The 20,445-nt window shown below is 44.8% G+C and overlaps 1 protein-coding gene across 1 annotated transcript in view; it reads left to right on the plus strand.

Annotated features, from left to right (window-relative positions):
• The window catches only part of LOC119176948 (MAM and LDL-receptor class A domain-containing protein 2), a 79,220-nt gene extending 59,101 nt beyond the window's left edge, over positions 1-20,119 (plus strand). The window contains exons 24-32 of the mRNA XM_075878196.1: positions 1,204-1,431; positions 3,535-3,567; positions 4,989-5,135; positions 6,468-6,606; positions 8,863-8,983; positions 9,589-9,670; positions 16,362-16,487; positions 17,502-17,652; positions 19,946-20,119. Coding sequence (XP_075734311.1) covers positions 1,204-1,431; positions 3,535-3,567; positions 4,989-5,135; positions 6,468-6,606; positions 8,863-8,983; positions 9,589-9,670; positions 16,362-16,487; positions 17,502-17,652; positions 19,946-20,090 — 1,172 coding nt within the window. The 3' untranslated portion in view covers positions 20,091-20,119. The remainder of the gene's footprint in view (positions 1-1,203; positions 1,432-3,534; positions 3,568-4,988; positions 5,136-6,467; positions 6,607-8,862; positions 8,984-9,588; positions 9,671-16,361; positions 16,488-17,501; positions 17,653-19,945) is intronic.
• The last annotated feature ends 326 nt before the right edge of the window (positions 20,120-20,445 follow it).

Raw genomic sequence — 20,445 nt, forward strand, 5'->3', positions numbered from 1 at the left:
GGTTTAACGTGCCAAAACCTCCTTATGATTGTAAGAGACGCCGTAGTGAAGACCTCCGGAAATTTCTACCACCTGGTATTTTTTAACGTGTACCTAAATCTGAGCACATGGGCCTACATCATTTTTGCCTTCATCGAAAATGCAGCCGCCACAGCCGTTAAATTTACTCTTTTTTTGTTCAATACTAAACTGGTACTTCTCTGCGCAAGTCTACTCTGAGCAACGCAATCGACTAGCTTGGGCTGCAGTTGAATGCAGGCGGCCATATAATGTATACTGCAATACGTTGCATGGGTTATCTAAAATAACTAATTTAATTAACAACATAACCTTCAGAACTTTCATTTTCAGGTTTTCACATTTTAAAGTGCAGGTGTATTATTGTTCAGGAGTATTAAACATTGAAAGTCAACTCTGACGGAATTATTGTTATTTTCTTGACTAATGTGTTAAAACTTAGGTTCGTATACCAAATTAACTATAATGAAGTAAGAGGGAAAATGGTTAAGATGCACTTCCTCGCATACGAATTAATCTGCTAAGCAGTCCTTAGCAAGTGATTGTAATTACATGTATGAGTAAGCAAACGTAACATTACTATTGTTCACAATATCTCAATGCCCACGTGTTTCCTACATTTAATGAAATTATACGAGTACATTTATTTGTTGTAACCATTCTACACAACTATCCACAAATATATCTGTGGAGATACCTGGCGAACCGGCAACCGAAAGCAGACATCCCGAGCCCGTAAGGGTACGCGAAGGTTGCTTTACTTTAAATGCCTGTTATAAATTCTCTCCATCCTTCCTCTCTCCATTCCAACCATACACCCCATTACCGTGCGCACGAGGGGTGCAGAGGGGTGCTCTCCCTAGTAACCTAAGGGGCGCAAAATCTGCTCGTTACAATGACTAGGAGGTGGAGTGCCCTCCTAAGAGGGGGCTGCAAAATCTGCCTCCTACATTGACTTAATAGGCGGGGGAGGAGGGCGCTGCGATTACCCCCCCCCCCCTGAACAGGAATCCTTCGCAAGCCTATGATCCACCCTGTTTATGTATGCAAACGCCGTGTTACTAGCAGTGCGCTTACCTCCTGAGCTTAAATAAATGAGAGCAGTCTCGCATGATTTCCAGTGACTGTTGTATCGAGCGGGCACTTTTTCGCCTTGCTAAAGCACACGTTTATGTTTTCACGCAGGTTTACGATCTTTCAAAGTCTACCAGCTGGTAGTAAACAGCGGAGCCAAAGGGACGATTCGGCACCTTCTTGCCGACCTTTCACCAGGAGAGCAGTGGCAGCACGTCGAGCTACAGCTGCAGCACAAGGCCGACCAGAGCCAGCTCGAGTTTACGCTCACGGGTTCTTCCAATCAGGGGGAAGGAGTCGTGGCCATCGCGAGCATCAGTGTCGCCGCTGCCGCAAAAGGTGAGCCGTGCAGGACGATGTCACGTACTTTCTTTAGTGAGCGAAAACGTCACTTGAGCAAGCCTTTGCGGGAGGCACGTCCTGATTTCTCGTGGAAAACGAACACGGTGACCAGCATTCTCGAGCAGCATTCTCAACAGACAACAACACCAACGATGAGTTTAATGCGCCTGCAAGTCGCATGTTCCCTGATGGGGAGGCAAGACCGCAACCCTGTCCCTCTTTACTCAGAACACTGTTGTAAAACGCCCACCACTTTCAGTGGTGCTAAAAACAAAACTACAAACGAGTGTCTTTAGACTCGTGACGTTCTTATGGCCCCGGGGCACAGGCATGACTATAGTGGCAGCAGGACAGGGAGTGTGTTGATATGGGACGTGGCGAAATAAATAAACCTGATCACCGAGATGGATGACGTCCTTAAAAGGTCATCACTCACATATGCTTAGCCGAAGTAACTTCGGTTAACGGCCATTTCTTAACTGCGACTATTTAAATGCCTTAAAATTGAGTTTTCAGTGTTGCCGACGCAGATGAAAATTTGAGAAACATCATGGTTTAAAAGCCGCAAAGAGGCGTCACTTTCACTCATCAGTGTAAAGTTTGTTCGCTCTGGAGACATGTTTCCGCAATCTCGCAGTACATGCCATCAACGTGACGCCTTGTTATTTCGGAAGCCTTATCAACAGGTGTACTTGAAGCACAGAAAAATCTGCTTATCTTTTTGTCATCGCAATAGTTGATACCTTGCAAGTGTTTTATCCTGGGGACAAAACAACAGGCGTCGATCCTGCTTGTTCACCAGAGAAATAGTTCAGCGAACAACACTTATGATAGAAATCAATTCAACGTTTTCACCAGACGTTACATTACCAACCTGTCTTCACAGTGATCCAAAAATTAAATTCCATGGGAAAAAAGTAATGTGTTTCTCCGAAATAAACTGATATTGATATAAGGCATACTGTAGCGGGCAACTGCCGATCAATTTTGACCAACTAGTACGCATTCTTCGACGTGCACCTAATGCACGATATGCGGGCTTGCTCTCATTCGGTCGCCATCAAAATTCACACAGCACGGCTGGAATTCCATCATGAAACCGCGGGCTTAAGCATTGAACTTGTACGTAACACTGTTGTGAAACCTACACCATCCGTGTAAGCGTAGTGGGATATATAATTTACGTCTGCCCGCCACCACTGAACTAGCGCTGCATCATGTCGTCCGCTACCAAGACGTTACCGTGCCTGCATTTTTAAAGTAGTGTGTACAGCAGAATCATAAACCCGTTCCCAACCAGCCCTGCACGGAATTAATCAGAAAAGCACACAGCAGGTGGCACGTAGCACTATGGCACCGTAGAATCACTGTATACGCTACACAGTAGCTCTATGACACCGAGGACAGAAGCATTGCGCTTCCTACACGAGAGCGGGAAACCCAGCGAAATTAGAGGCCTATTTGAGTGTACACCAGTTCAGCCTGAACACAGTTTTTTTGTTCTTGTTTTGCTTGAAAAATTCACTGCAATTTCTTCGCTATTGTAAATTTATCATTAAGAGAATGGTGCGCAATACATGTCGATAGATTCACACTGCCCTAGCAGTCTTCAAAGTAACTATTAGTCTGCTTCATAGTGTGTTTTTATATTTGTGCCTACAACTTTGTGTACTTTGGCGGTACGCTAAATCATGTCGCTTACGTGGTATTTTATTCTTTTTCATTGTAGTATTTAACACGTATCATATCAATCTTCTGTTCATCGATTTCTCTCCATGCAGTCTTGTATGGACCATCGCATTGATAAAGGTAATAACAACAAGGTAATAAACATATAACTAAGATTGTTTTTCGTATTATTAAATTTCTGGTGTGACAAATATGCAAATACTTAACGTTATTGTCTTCAAAAACCCTCTTGAAATTTATTGAACAAAGTCAGACGTTCTATTTTTTTTAATGCAATCAGTTGCGGTGAAAGCGAACTTTTTTTTTTCAATTTCTGACTTATAAACGTTACTACAATTCATTGATCAATTGAGAGGGTCTTTTTCTGACATTTCACAAAGAGAACTAAAAATAAATGTTTCTCAATTGCAGGTGGCCCAGACACTCCAAAGGAACGAATTCCAGGTGAATTATTGCATTGCTAAATATTGCATCGCAACTGTAGTTGTATGGCAACTGTAGTTGTCGTCGACTTTTTGTGTTTGTTGAGGCGGAGAACTGCTCTAAGCGATGAACAACATTTGTTTCACTGTTTTGCTACCAAGCTACCTATGAAGAATACAATATTTCTCAGCTCAACTTGTTGGCCTGCTCAAGAGACACTTTTTTCAAACCGTGCGGATGGAAGAAAACTTCGGCAGTCTATGGTACTCAGCTGCTCACCCGCAGGTCGCGGGATCGAATCCCAGCTGCGGCGGCTGCATTTCCGATGGAGGCGGAAATGTTGTAGTCCCGTGTGCTCAGATTTGTGTGCACGTTAAAGAACCTCAGGTGGTCGAAATTTACGGAGCCTTCCACTACGGCGTCTCTCATAATGATATGGTAGTTTTAGGACATTAAACCGCATATATCAAAGATAACATCAGCAGTGCGTTGACTTCGGTCCTTATTTTTAATATGAGCGCCTGCTCATTTCCGGAAAATACTTATCGCAGGTGTATTCTGTTTTGTGCACGATAACTTTCTACGTTTATGCAGTCATCAAATCCTAATGATTTTTTGCTGCATCTTGCCTGACTCAGCGAAGCTCACGGTCGTCACCACCTTTTAAATAGACCACACGCTGACAGCAGGAAAATTCTGCAATTGAGCTGATCGTCTAGTTCCTTGCGAGACTACAAAAACTCAAGAGAGCAGGAAAATGTCATGAGATGGTGGGACGCATTGAGGAAACATATTTTTGCATATATCGCATCATGCGATATATGCAAACAAATAAAACTACAGGCCTGCGCACAGCCACAGTGAAAGCTGCAGGAGTGGCCTTCCTAGAGCCTGTTCAATAAACTTTCCTGGGCCCACTTTGAGTGGCAACCATCTGTCTTTCTTCTGAATACATATCGTGGCAGCAGCACAGCCAGCGGCGACGTGTAAATACGAGCGGTCGCTTTAAATACACGACGATGGTATTAGACGAGCCTTATAGTGTGAGTGGAGTTGGACAAATTCAACTTGCATTGACACAGTAAGCAAAAAAAGATTGGGAAAGAAGTAAGACAGACGTATCAGAGTTGCCCTCTTTCTTTTTTCTTTTTTTTAATTTAATAGCTATTTTTAGGAAGTACGAAAGACCAACAAGCTATGGCACGCACAGGTAGTTTCTTGTTTGTCGCATATTGTCGCGCCTTTTTATACTCGCTTCCGATGATTTCAGTCCTACATGGAAGTCCGTGTTTCGAAATAGGTAATTATAGCCGTGATAATTCTCAGTTGCTCATTTTTGCACGTTGGCCCCCGGTGTTTCAAACAACGCACATGTATCATTAGCCCTCTTCATAAGAGCAGCAAGGTCGCCTGACTTGACTCATCTACGCGGGTTCTCGCAGATCTTGCTTGTTCGTTTGACAACGGCAGCTATTGCCTCTGGAAGCCAGACACGAATCCAAAAGGACGTCCGCAGTGGGAGCTCAGCGACCCGGCTTCAGGACAACCCACTTTCCCTCTGTTCGATCATTCAACGAAGAGCTCAAGTGGTAAGAAAATTTGGGCCAATATGGAGGCGTTGTAGCACGCCGCATTTTGAAAACTAGGGGCGGTAAGTTTTCATATACCCTCATGCCGTTATTATGTAAGCTCTATCACACTTACGTAATGTATACTTTATTTATAGGTGATAGAACAAGGGTTTATGAAACGTGCCAAGGCGCTTATTACATAATAGTCAAAAGATGTCCGAAGGCAAGGGAGAAATACACGTTGATCTAAAGCGTTGCCCGAGGGGGGCTACGGGGCTCTGGCAGACTGCCCTTTGCCCGATTACAGGTGCGGTCATGCACTCTTTATCTCTACAGAGATTAAGGGACAGCTCATATCTCTGTACGTGCTGTTCTCATCGTTTTGTTTGCGATGAAGTGATAGGAAGCGCGAAGGTCGCTCCGCTCGCCCTAGTGGCCACATTTCTTTGTTGCGTTTGGACACGGTGTGAGAAAAAATAATTCAGGTATGGACACTCTTCGCCCGCTACGACGGAGAGAACGTCCAGACATTTTGCGGCTTTAGTACATGTGCCGGCCGCAGTTTCGTTGGGAGAGGTGTGACATGGGGGCATGATAAACCTAGCGCAACGAGGCAAACTTGCGTTTTTTTTTTTCACCTCAAAGTATTTTTTTAACCGCGCAAACTAGCAACTATAACTAGAAACGCATACCACGCTTTTGGCGACCCAAAAACACCACGTGCGGTGAACGCTGTTATTGCCTCCAATCTGTAAAATAAAAAGAAAAAACATTAAGCTTCTAATGCTGAGTTTTGACGTGCGTAACGCCGTTAGAAACGCTACGCACGCAGCCCGTCATACAAGCGCCGGCCGCAGTTGCGTGGGGGGGGGGGGGGGGGCGCTGCAACATGGGGTCCGGGAGGGCGATAGAGTCAGACATTAGGGAGTTTTCGAACAGGGACCCCAAAAGGTTGGGGCCACAAAGAAATAGCGTCGATGCCTCTCCACATGCGCAAAACCTAAACAGCGTTTATGTTTGCTCATGTTTAGGTTTGGATAGGGTCGCACCGCCGACGCTATTCGAAAACTCTTCACTCCTGCTGGACCCAAAGCGTGCATACGCAAAAGGCTTTGGGACCCCAAACTTTTTGGACCCCTATTCAAAAACTCCCTATTATCTGGATGCGCCGTTGGGCGGAGTGTCCACACGTAAATTATTTTTCTTACACCGTGCGTTTGGATTACTTAACTGATTTGAATGATAAAAGAGATAGTTACTAGTGTTAATACTATGTATAAAGATCCAATTTGTGACATTGATGCTGTAGTGTACTCAGCAATGAAATTTTTCTTTCTTTTTCTTATTTAGGTCGGTTCATTTTTAGCAGATACACAGGTTCTGCAGCTTCCGTGAACCGCATAAAAAGCCTACCATTGCCTCTCCAGCTGTCTACAAGCAGCCTGTGTTTTTCATTCTGGTATTTCATGCTCACTGACCACAACAGCAGGTACTTACGCTCTTTATTTTTGATAGTAGACGTCGTTGGGGGAGGGGGGTCAGAGAACAATGTTAACAATTAAGATCACCGCTGATAACATCACTCGGCAGATTTCAGGTGCGGAAATCATTACACCTGCGCAATCGTTTCATCAATTATTTAAGTCAATCTGCACTCAAAATTAAAGTGAAAATGATTTTGAGAGTTCTTTTCTCTTTGTGTATACGTGCGTTGTTTGGTGCATGCGCTTTCGTGCACGTATATATGACAATATGTGTATGCAATGAGGGAAACTTCCGTCCTCCAGCCGCATTCGTTAATACCTGTTAGAAGTTATGTCAATTATATTGTCAGCTTGCTATTCAGTCTTACACTGCATGCCTTTTAGGCTACAGAGTGATAATTTCTATTTTCACTATAAAACTAGTATACCAATGAGCATGCTGACTACAGTCAAAGTATAGCTGACAAATTTAACAGAGGTCCGCACGCTGCTGTATTATGTTGGGTATTTTTACCAGCGCATGTCCTTATTGTAATCATAATTTTCTTATGCTGTAATTAAGCAACAATATGTTTAACAAACTTCTTAAGACTTCTTTGGTCCGTCGGGCTTATTGTCAGTTAATTGTAAACGTTCTTCTTTAATGCAGATAGCTTTTTCTTGCCATGCAAGGGACTGTTTCGGCGGGTAGGTTCCTGAAACTATGCAGTCTAACACAGCGTTCCTCATAGTCACCTGGGATGCCATTTATTACGCACTTGTCTCACAAGCGTCCACGTGGTGATAAATGTGACACTTGGGGTAGCGAAATTGTGGAGTAACTTATCGCGAAATTAATTTTGGTGACTTCAAGTAGCAAAGCCACGATATGGTTGCCAGACATGCCTTAGTAGGTGGCTCTTTAATAATTTTCACAACTGAGATCATTTCAAGTACACCTAAATTTAAATATAACAGGGTTTATTCCGTCAACATCAAAATTCGACACTAGTGACTGGATTCGAAAACTTTTGTAGCACGCAGGTAGCTTGAAGAAAAGATTATAAGACTTCAAACGTTTTTCACATTAAGAAGGTATTCCTTGTCAAATATGCATTACTAACCAGCCCATGCACCCACCTCTTTGCGGGCCTCCAACCAACGTCCTCAAGATTAACAGCGCAACTCTTGACGTGCTAAGTTACCACGGCAAGTACTTATCGCTTATTCGGGCTCAATGGTTATGGTAGTAACCCGAAATACGTCAGTTTGATCCAGGCCACTGCGATCACATTTCAATACAGGTGAAATGTACTGCGTAGAAAATGTACTGTGCGATGTCAGTGCACGTTAGAAAGCCCAAGGTGGCCGAAAATGTCGTGAGCTCCTAATACGGCGACTCTCATAGACTTAGTCGCTTTGTGCCGTTAAATACTACCAACCAAACCAAACTCGGTTCTAACAATACATCGGTTCTCTAATTCTAGGCATGGATACCTAGGTTCTTCAACAAACGCACACTCACGCCATCAGCGATGCACATTGGGTTTACTCCAATTTAACCGGTAAAATTATAGCTGCGATGTCACTGGTCAAGGCGCGATCAAAACTGCAGTTTGTAAAGAGATGGACATTTTACAGCAAGTTAAGCGGTGTGCATAAGTATAACTGAACGCACTCAAGCAATGTAAACGGTCATTGTCTCAACAAAACACGTCATGACAAATTGTGTTTTGGCGTTCCTAGCCAGGCATGACGATATGTCCATGCTGCCCGGCGTCCCGGTTTTGAGCTAACCTGCACTCTTGTTCTAATTCAAGTGTCACTCAGCAAGGTGGTTTCTTGGACTTTTTGCCACGCCGCGGTGGTCTATAGTGGCTAAGGTACTCGGCTGCTGACCCGCAGGTCGCGGAATCGAGTCTCGGCTGCGGCGGCTGCATTTCCGGAATTCCGATGCAGGTGGAAATGTTGTAGGCCCGTGTGCTCAGATTATGGTGCACGTGAAGGAACCCCAGGTGGTCGAAATTTCCGGAGCCCTCCACTACGGCGTCTCTCATAATCATACGGTGGATTTGGGACGTTGAACCCCACATATCAATCAATCTTGGACTTGTTAGTGATTTCAGATGTAGGTTTACAACGCAGACGAAAAACAGGGATGACAATAATGATTGAGACAAGCGCAGATTAAGTTTAACTGTTTATTGAATGCGTTCATCCTGCGTTCATTATTTGTTCTGAACCCATGTGTCACCTACGTAACCATGAAGCTATTGTTACAGCATAAGCGTCACATTGGCCCCGTCAAGCTCCCCTTCTTGGCTTGAGCGTGGTGCAAGGATGACAGCATGGACCCCTGCTCTGGTTAACGTGGCAGGATCGGCTGCTCAAGGGAGACATCAGGTCAGCGACAAAATGAGTGGCATAGGAGGCACGCGTCTATGTGTGTTATGCATGTGTGCCTATAGTGCACTGAAGTACAGACATGTAGCCGAATGACCATGGGACTCAGTGGGGCACTATAAACCTGATGACATGCAACAAGGGAAACGTTCGGCATGACATGGAGCCATGTCCAGCCAGTGTTTTAAGGGCATCTGCAATCAAAAGTGAAAGCTGTTTACAAGTTTAATATACATGAAGTCTTATACAGCCGGTTTGGTGAATCTTTAAACGTTTACGATGGCAACTGCCACGTAAGAAAAAAAGGACTAGCCGGCACCATACATGTGCATCAACCTCTGCTTAATAAGTACTATTATTTCTACAATATGTATGCGTGAAATTTTATTTAGTTAGCTCATCAGCCATTCATTTTCCGTGAATGTGGACAATCATATCTTCTTCTTGAGGAGATAACCGCAAACATACGAACATTATGCTAAATTATGCTCAGTCACGTCATCATACGTGTGCTGCATGACAAGCCACCACCTATTGCTATACTGTAGACGTTTTAACTCATGGTTTGCCTCAGTTCCATTTTCTCTCTTTGCTTTCTACCGCAGATTGTTGTTGAAACAAGCATATATGATGGACTAATTGCAGCGGATGACTTTTCAATGGCGCATGGTGACTGCCCAACACCATGTGAGCATTTTTATGCTGTTTTCTAAGCCGTACTTTGGACACTTGTTCGCAGTCAGTAACTATTCAAATCAACAGCAAGGCAATGCTCAAAAATTTACATCTAATGAAATAAATTATACCCAGAATCGACAGACGGGATCTTTATCAGAGATAGCCTGAGTATTTCCGGATGGCTTTTGCAACTTTTACGAAAATGAGGGTGGCATGCTCTTTGGATTCTTATAGCGCAAAGAAAAACCTCAATATTGTAGTGATTAATTCCACTTTATTTTATGCAGCTGTTATATCATCCATTGTTTACAGCCGGTTGATATTCGTGTGCTCAGATTTGGGTGCACGTTAAAGAACCCCAGGTGGTCAAAATTTCCGGAGCCCTCTAGTACGGCGTCTCTCGTAATCATATGGTGGTTTTGGGACGTTAAACACCACATATCAATCAAATCAAAGCCGGATGATATTGCATGTCCACTCCTAAACTTTCCTAAACACCGAAAATATTACACCTCTACCGGGGTACGAAACAGTGGGACGTCACTGGCGCACGTGCAAGGTGTGGTTGGCAGAACACCCCCACTGGTGGCTCATCGTAATACAGTCGGGCGGTGCTTGTGGAAAGTTTTTTTCTTTGTTTCAAAGCTTAAACTTCATTTTACTGTGGCAAAATTAGCAGTAGTATGTGTCAGACATCTAAGTGTATGGCAAGCTACGTGACGAAATATTTGCGACGCTGGCTGGCTGTTTATCTTGGAGAAATGAACACCCATGGCGGCCTGTGCAAGGAGCACCAGCATTGTCTTCGAAAATGTGCAGTGTTCATTGTGGCGTGTGCATTGAAAGGCATCAACAATATTGGTTCACCTACACGGACGGTGAAACTGAGAAAATTATGTGGGGGGCTGGTAGTAAGAAAAACGATGCGTATTGTTTGCGAAAACATTGGCACTCATTGAGGGCTAGTGGCAGCAACCGGTTGTCAACAGAACTTCACGATTAAGCATTTTAGTCAAAGTGAAAACGCATTTGATACAATCATCTGCGAGTGGGTACATCTGAGCGCTTGTGCTGCATGCTGAAAAAAGGAGTGCATGATCTACAGGCTGAAAGATACGACAATCCTTGAACTATAAGCATGTTTGGCATTGCCGAAGCTGCATATACACTTCGCCTCGGCAAATACGCAATCCCAATAAAGGTATAACTCGTATTATCGGAGACTTCATATGTCTCCGTGTAAACAGCGCATATTCTTGTTTCACGTGATCTTCGTACCCTTACGGCTCTATCTTTACGAATAGACGATGCTCATCACAAGTTTGTGTATCAGGTATAAGGGAGAATTTAAATATGCAATTACGTCGTTAGTGTCAGATACAGCGAGGTAACTGAACAAAAGATTATGTATACTGTCACGGGGTCGTGGCTTAGACGAAGGGAGCATACTGTAGGTACAAGATGAAGCTGTTTAGTTTGCCGAACTCGTGGCACGTAAACTGATGATCCGATTACAGTGACACCCACTCGCACAGATAGCGGCGAACACAGCGTCAGCCGTCGATCAACTGACAAGCTGTAAAGCTCACCGGAATTTCCACACGTGCCGTAGAATACTCTGGCATTATCACTAGCGGCTATGTAATTTTCAGAATAATCTGTAATGTTCGCAAAGTGGGTGTAATATCAACAAAACAATCTACTATAGTCCTGGAGCTTCTCGAACACTGCAGGCACGGTTTGTGCTGAAAATTATCGACAGTGAAACAAGGCGATAGCAAAACTTGAGGAGAGAATGGGGCATTGCTCTCCTGTGAAAAAGGTATCCTCCCAGTACTTAAACTGAAGATGAAAGCACAACAATACAGTAAGAAAATAAACAGTAAATACAAACAAAGCATAGCAACAACCACAAAATACAGTCCTCAGGTTCGCGCATGAAATGGCTTGAGGCGCACGACATGGAAGACTTCAGGCCATGTACAAAGCCATTGAGCGTTTGTAATGCCGTCGGGAACCACCTAGTCGTCGAGTGTACCGAGATATCGAACTACCGTGTAGTACCCGAAGTAGAGTTTCATAAGTTTTTCACTGAGTCCATGTCGGCGTATCAGCGTCCACACCCAAAGACGGTCACCAGGCCGGTACTCCATGAAACTTCGTCGAATATTGTAATGGTGGCTGTCAGTCATCTCTTGGTTTTTGATGCGGAGGCGGGCGAGTTGATGAGCTTGTTCGGCGCGCTGGAGGGAGACAGTTATGTCGATGTTTTATTCGTCGATGATGTTGGGTAACTTGGTGTCAAGCGTCTTGGCCGGGATCCTTTCATACACCAACTTGTACGGCGTCATTTGCGTCGTTTCTTGCTCGGCAGTGTTGTACGCGAGGGCCACGTACAAAAGTATCGCATCCCACGTCTTGTGTTCAACGTCGACGTACATGGCCAGCATGTCGGCGATAGTTTCATTTAAACGCTCAGTGAGGCCATTGGTCTGTGAATGGTAGGTGGTGGTACGGTGATGGCTTGTCTGGCTGTACCTCAGGATCGCCTGAGTTAGGTCTGCCATGAGGGCCGTACCTCTGTCAGTAATGAGGACCTGTGGAGCTCTGTGACGCAGGGCGATGTTCTCGACGAAGAACTTTGCTTCCTCGGTGGCACTGCCTTTGAGCTGAGCCCTTGTCTCGGTGTAGCACGTGAGGTAGCAAGTAGGTACGACGATCTATTTGTAGCTGAAATCGGCATCGGAAACAGCCCCAGTTAGTACATGCTGATTTGCTGGAACAGCCAGCAAGTTGGCTCGATGGGCTGGAGAAGTCCGGCTGGCCTAGTCAGCAGTGTCTTTCGTCGCTGACAGTCTCGGCAGATCCTTACGTAACGAGTGACTCGGCGGCAAGTCGTAGTCAGTAGTACTTTTCCTGCATTCTTGCGAGCGCACGGGAAACACCAAGGTGTCCAGCTATCCGGTCATCGCGTAGGGCCTCAAAGACTTTTGTTTTCACTGCTGAAGGAACCATGTGAAAGTGTTGGGCTCAAATGGGTGAAAAGTTCTTCTTCGATTTCGCACTAACAACGACTACAGTCCTCTCTAAAAAGTATTCGGAACAGTCCTACTGTTACCCTCGAGACAAGGCTCCCGAGTTCCGCGCCAGCTCGCTGTTGCTCGACGAAGTCGTCAGCAGTTATCGTTCCCAAGAATCCCAAGAAGCCATCCTCATCCAGCTCGTGGGCGACAGTGGGGCGACAGAAAGACGAGATAGGCAGTCGGTGTCAGAGTGTTTTTTTTTTTAGACTTGTAAACGATGGTCACGTCAATTCAAGCGAATTCACGTCAAAACACGACGACGTCGTTCAAGTACACGAGAAAAGTATACCACTTCTATCCTGCCAGCAGTATATCCATAACGCGTTTAAAAGTCGCAGGTGCCGAGCAAATACCGAAGGGCATGACCTTGAACTCAAAAAGGCTCTACGGTTTTAAACACCGTCTTCTCTCGGTCTCTCTCGTCGACTTCGATTTGTTAACAGCCAGTCTTGAGGCCCATCGACGAAAAATACTTCGTATTGTGTCGTCGATCCAGGGCGTCGACTATTCGTGGGAGAGCATAAACATCGAACCGTAGGGTTCTGTCTTTTTTCTTCCCTAACCCCACGTGTGACGCCCACGGGCTTTTAGACGGCTGGATGACGGTCGTAATGTATCAATTCGTCGACTTGTCTTTTCACGGCCTCGCGTTCTCGCGCCAAAACTCTGTACGGGCTCTGGCATAGCGGTTTGGCACTTCCCTCTGTTATGATGCGATGTTTCGCGACTGAGGTGTGCCGAATTTTCGCCGACGACAAAAAACAGTCCTTGTATTATATGAGCAGGGCCTTATTCTTCTAGCTTATGTTTCGGAAGGCTCGGATTGACATCGAAAGCTGAATGCAGAGCTTGATTTCTCGGAGTAGGTTCTGTAGTATCTGCGTGGGTGAAAGCATTGGTGACTTCCATAATTTTGTCGATGCAAGCAACCTTCGCACCTTTGTTAAGGTGCCTGTATTCATGGCAAAAGTTTGACATCATTACCTTCGCTTACCTATGACTCAGCTCGGTGATACCTCTTGCAAAGCAAATCTGGAGGCTAAGGAACAAGTGTCTGTTGCTCTCTATGACGCCTTCGAAATCTGTTGGTGTTTCGGGGCCGACGCAAACAATAACGCTTAAGCAAGGCCGAATGTTGACTTCATCTTCCAGAACATTCAATGCGTGATTCCTTGGTGTTCTGGCGGTCCGCAGCATGTTTTCTGGGGTTAGTGTGATTGTCTCAGACCTCAGGTCAATGACAGTGCCAATTTTACTTAGTAAGTGTATCCCAAGTATCACATCCCTGCAGCAATGTTGTAGTATTACAAAGCACGCAGGATAAGCCTGCTTATTCATGGTGACTTTTGCTGTGCAGACTACAGTCGGCGTTATTAGGTGACCTCCATCGGCCCGATATTCGGTGCCTTGCCTTGCAGTCTTCACTTTCTTCAACTTCGTCTCGAAAGCCCCGCCGCGGTGCTTTAGTGGCTAAGGTACTCGGCTGCTCACCCGCTGGTCACGGGATCAAATACCGGCGTCGGTGGCTGCATTTTCGGTGGAGGTGAAAATGCTGTAGGCCCGTGTGCTCAAATTAGGGTGCACGTTAAAGAACCCCCAGTGGTCGAAATTTCCTAAGACCTCCACTGCAGCGTCTCTCATAATCATATAGTGGTTTTGGGACATTAAACTCCACATATCAATCAATTCGTCTTGAAAGGGCCACTGACAACGGAATAGTCGGCTCAAGTATCGATGAGAGCAGTGACGTGGTGGCCGTCGAATATTCTGGCATTCTCACTATAGTGGCCACGTAGGCTCCAGAATAATCTGTAATATTCGCGAAGTGGGCTTAATTAAAAAAACTATCTACTACAGTTCTGAAGCTTCTCGAACACTGCAGTCGCGGTTTGTACTGAGTATTGCTGACACGGTGGAACGGAATAATAACAAAGCTTGATAGGGAATGTGGAAATATATTTAGGTGATCCGTTTTAAAGTCGTATAAAGTTTTAGTGCGCTATGAGAAACGTTGACGAGAACTTCGCTTCAATTTTCACGAGGATATGTTAACCTCCGCCTAAAGCACGGTAAGAAGTGTTTCATTGTTTGTTTGTTTTTTCTTGTTTTTGTTTCTATGTATTTCCGCCATTCATCTCCACTAAAAATTTTGCGCAGTGAGTGCGAATCTTGTCCGTGAACTCGCGCACGGCAGCTCAAAACGGCGCTGCCGCCAATAATATACCTCGTTTAAAACTGCAGTGCACATGTCGCGACAGAAATTTACTACATTTGCGTCCATGTCATGTCAACATTTTTCAAAGCACCGGTCAATGTTAACATGCAGAACGTTCACTTTCGAAGAGGAAACGTTAAAGAACGCCAAGTGGTCGAAATTTCCGGAGCCCTCCATACGGCGTCTCTCATAATCATATGGTGATTTTGGGACGTCAAACCTCACACATCAATCAATCAATTAATCACTCAATCAATCAATCAATCAGTCAAGAAGAATATTATTTTAAGGGGTGCGATCTACGACGAGCAAATCGCCACATGCCTACCCAAAAGAATCATGCCTTATATGCAAAGACCATTTCTCTTGGGGTCTTTAAAAGAGTAACAATTCGCAGAAAAGTCTGACGAAGGAATGCACACACGTGGCCTTGCTGTGCAGAAAGATCCCATCAGCGGAACTTTCTTGCCAACCAGCGCCTGCGCCGAGGGAATGAATGGTGGGCGTGGTACTTACAGTGACGTCACACTGTGGCAGGAAAAGGTCTACTGGGCACATCTGTGGTGTCTGGTACATCCTGAAGCACTAAAAGGAAAACTGTAGTGTAATCCTGAGTCACACACAAAATTGAACGCTATACACTATATATGTACACCATACATATAAGTACACTTTATATGTCGGTCTCAGGCTTAGTGGCTAAGGATGATCTGAAGCACACTTCGGAGAGGAATAAAAATCGCACGATTACGTTTTATGTTTAAAAAAGTTAGAAGTCATCTCAATGGCAGTATATTCAATCACGTGAATTTCTCAACAGGTTACGATACCTCACTGCGACATTGTTATTCAATCACGCCATATCAAACGGCTATTAATGTTTTTAAGTATTCTTTTTTTCCGCGAACGATTATGGAGTGCAATTGCCTAGATGCACGCACCGTTGAAATGAGAAGCCTAGAATCGTTTGACTCTTTACTTGCCAGTTGATTATGTGAAGCTTCATTCTTATGCATTACATGCCTATCACCTTATATTTCCACTTGAATGGGTTGTCTGTCTTTGTTTTCGGTCTTTTTTTTGCTTCTTTTTGTCAATAAATGTTTGCTCTTGTTTCTCTTCACAAATTATGTTAATTCTTCGCTTTATACTGTCTTCATTATTCACTACTGTTTTCCCTAAAATGATCTATGCGTCATTATTAATTGTAATTCCACTCTTCAACGACTCTACACGGAGTTAGCAGTATTGTAAAATAAATAAAAATAAATAAAAATTACTAAATGTAAGACACTATACGGTGATCATGGCTCCGCCCGTGTTTTCTCACATTTCATGTCCTCCGTATCTTATTGCAACCTTGAACGTGGTTTTTGTAAACCTGTTTATTATTTTTTTTCAGCTCTCTGCACTTTTGAAGGTAGCGTCGATTGTGGCCACACTCGAGACATCAGTAACGTTCGGGAGTGGACTGTCCATCAGGGTTCGGAGCTCGCTGTCACCGATCACACTTTGCGAAGCACGTTTGGTAAGAAGGGATGTCTGCACGAAATAGATAGCATTCTTAGGGTTGCAAAGTATGTAAAACTTTCAAGCTCTTGCGTTTTTCACAATTTACTCAAGATTGAGACGTTGGCGCGTATACGTGGTGCCAGTAAAGCTTCACAAACGAAATAACTTTGAAGACTAATCGAACCTCGAAATCTCCGATGACAGGAGTGCAACATAAATCAGGCGCAACGTTCCTGTCACTGTAAATTTACAGGGTGGCGTAGGTATACCAAGTGCAATAATCGATGATCAAAGAAAAGTAGTCCATAAACGCATGGTCATGTGCGCTTACGATAAAAGAAAGAGGGGAAATGCAAGGATTTGGGAGTTCATTTCTTTGTTAGACACAACCTAAGAAGCCAAATATGATATAGGGGAGATTATTTGGACAGGCTGATAGGACAGCTGGTAGTGCGCAGTTCACGCAGCAGCGCAGAGAACCACATGGACGGCAAAAAAGCAAGTCAACACCACCGCCAAATTTGCCATTAGTGTTGTGTCCCATCTTGCTATTTCACCGTCCATGTGGTTCTTTGTGCTATCGCATGAACGTTATTTATTGTTTTAACTATGGTGCAATAATTATGACATATTTGCAAGGCAATTAAAGTGAACAAAAAATAAAAGCCTGCCGTCAGTAGAGAAGTAATATAAAACCACAAGATAAACGTGTCCGATGCTTTACCAATCCAGCTACAACGGTGATATTTGAGGCAGTGATTGGAAACTCTGCAATCAAAGAAAAAGGGTCTAGCTATAGTTCTCGGGTAAGTTGTGCTTGTTATTATCAACATCAAAACTCACTGTAAGAAAAAAAGAGACAACGAGCATGCGAATTCATTTGCAATAGCTTTTGAATATGCATCATTTTTTTCTCCTTATACTGGCCGCACATATTTGGTCAGCTGCTATTTGATTCACTAACATTGAGCACAGGCAAAAAAAAAAACATTGACCGTGACATTCCACACCCTTTGCGCTTTTTCTCAAGGTCATTTTCTGTACTTGAACACAACGTCCGTGAGGCAGAGCCGTAACTCCATCGCAAGGATTCATCTTCCTGTTCGTAATGCAACGCCGAATGCCTGTTTAACGTTCTGGTGGCGCGCCCATGGAGAACAGAGTGAGCTAAGTGTCTACAGGTGAGCTACAACATGGTGATTATAGTATGGCAAATGTCTCATTGATCATAGCTCCAAAAGAGAATTTACTTTACGAGTGAACTTTATACTTTACTACATTTTATATCCTTCAAATGCTATTGTAATCACGATAATTACCTGACACTGCTGCCGTGTTTTCGACAGGAAAACGTTGTGGGCGTGCATTGTCATATAACCCGTCTACTTCTTGTAGAAACACTAACAGTACACATTAGTCTACCGTCACCATTTTCCTGGACTATGGACTACTCTCTGCCTAGGTGCAGATGACTGAGGCGCAAAATACTATAGACCATCTCCGCGAAGAAAACCCTGATGGTATGCGAAGCAGCAGCGGTGCGCACGACGCTGGCCCGGTTGAAATGGGTGTCGAAGCGGGTGATGGAAGAACGGGAGGTGGAGCACGCTGAAGACGCTTGCGCTCGGCTTCCTCAGCTCGCGTCTCGTCGATGTTACCCGCACGCCGTCTGTATTCTCGAGCGCAATCGGTGTTCTTGACTCGCACCTCGTCGTTGTCGCTGGTCTTCCACTGCTGACACTTGCGTTCGGCTTCCCTGCCTCGTGCCCTGTCGGTGTTGACGTCGCCATGCGCAAACGCAATCGGCTTCGCTAACCCTCGCAACGCCAGCGATAGCTGGGAAAGCTACGCGCACACTATCGGGAAGAATACCGTGGCGCCGTCCCGCCCGTCGGCGTAATCGCGCGGCAAGCAGCGTGCGCTGTTCACATTGCCGGCGCCGCGAGATTCTCGAGGCGCGCGCACCCGCCGGCTCGCGGCTTCTCGCCGACAGTTGGAGAGAGGTGGCGCGGGTGGTGGTGGTGGTAGTGGTTAGAAGATGAGAAAAATCACCTAATTTCTGCAACCTGGTCGGGAGCACGGCGCAGTGCCTGCGGGGAAGGGAAAAGGGAGAAAAGTGGAAAGAAGAGTAAAGATTAATTGAGCAGTGGAACGGTTGTCATCAACAGAAGCAGCAGTCCAGAAGCAAGGGTAGGGGTGGCAAGGGGCCCATCATCAGCGGTAGGCGCGGGTGAGATGAGGCCTACGTGAGAGTGGGCTCGATCGTTGTGAGCGGTGGAGAGTGTGAAGTGAGAGAGCTGACATGCGGTGAGCGTTTGGTAGGCGAGAGAGAGAGAGACGTCACATCGCACTGCTAGGAGGGCGTCAGCTAGTTGGCACCGCTCCAACACATACGGCGAGGGGAGTGGTGCGGACGGAGGGACAGCGTTAGACAGGCTAGTCAAAAAGGTGCTTCGTATTTATAACATTTTGTGAAATGGGAAAAGCAGAAGAGAAAAAGGAACAGCACCAACAAGCAACTGTTTATTGGGAGTCTAAGAAACGCACAGGAAAAAAAGAAGACAATACCGCGCATGCGTGCCCAGCCAACCAACGTCATACAGCGTCATGTTCAAGGTAATAAGCTATAAAAACGCATTTCTGTGGAATGCGACATTATAGATGTATCACCGATACAATTGGGTGCAATTGTATTAGTAACACATCTATAAGGTTGCAGCATAATGTTGCAACCCTCTGCTATTTTGGTAGGTGTTGTTTGGGGGGTGGACATTCGCGCGGCGATCAGGCACAACCGGGATCACCAGAATGAAAGTCTCTGAAATCGATAGCCTTGTGGAGACCATACCAAACATTTCGTGCCTTTTCCGCTAAACGATAGGCTCATGTGCCATGGCATCATGAAAAAAATGTAGATTCTAAGGTGCTCCTGCGAGTATCTTGCAATGTAGGACCTTACAGACTTCCGGCAGGTAACAGCAGCATGTATTATTAAAGTTTATGCTTCTCTGCTTTAGCTAGTTTTGATGCGCTTTAAAACAGAAGGAAGGCCCGTTCAGCAAACCAATTATACGCATTCTAATCTTGTAAGCTGTAACTGACTAAACACTGTTGAACTTCATGCATGTTAAATGGTTCAGGAAACGGAGGAGCGCGGTGTAAAAGTTTAAGTGGTAGAAGCTAAGGACATGGTACATTAGCATGGCATAATGCAAGGTATTGGGACTTTCACCGCAAAAAAAGAAACTTTGTACAGTGATTAAGCAATCTATAGTATAACACTGAAACAACGGGACAAAATGCATTAAAGCGGCCATTGCCCTTCATTCCCAATCGGACATCAGAAGCTAGAATGAAACTCGTTCCCTCATATGTATAGTACGGAATGCCTTGTAGCTCCCCATCCTCCTCACTGTTATGCCGTCAAATGTTGTAAAACATATATACTGTGTGTGTACTCTTGACCTCGTGCAGGTTCATTCACGCACAGGGCCTCGGTAATGCCCTCCTATCTTTGGAAACTGAAGAGAGCGTCTGGTGGAATGGCCGCTCAGTGAACATCACCTCTGACACGCCTTGGCAGGCGAGTGGCTCATACTTACAGTTGGCGCTAGACTAGCTTGTCTACTTCTCAATATAGCCGAATTTATTCGCATGAGTGGGCCCACTAAGGAAACCTAATAACAATCTATTAACAATATATTGTTTTTACGTTTTCTTAGTGTGCCCATCCAAGCGAACTTTAGAGCTACAGTAATGCCGCAAACACAGTTAATGTGGTGTGTGGTCACGTCAGAAATCGCTTAATGCTGCATGGTTTATGACACTAACAGCATAATTTATACAGGACCTCTCTTCACAAACGCTAAGCCACCGTGGTGGTTATGGAACGTTCGAACTTTATTTTTCAAAACAAAATTTTGGGGGTGCCCTCAGGCAAAAAGGTGTCAAAAACAGCTTGAAGGGATCATAAA

Source organism: Rhipicephalus microplus, chromosome X (genome assembly GCF_043290135.1).
Source record: "Rhipicephalus microplus isolate Deutch F79 chromosome X, USDA_Rmic, whole genome shotgun sequence".
In the NCBI taxonomy this organism is placed as follows: Eukaryota; Metazoa; Arthropoda; class Arachnida; order Ixodida; family Ixodidae; genus Rhipicephalus; species Rhipicephalus microplus.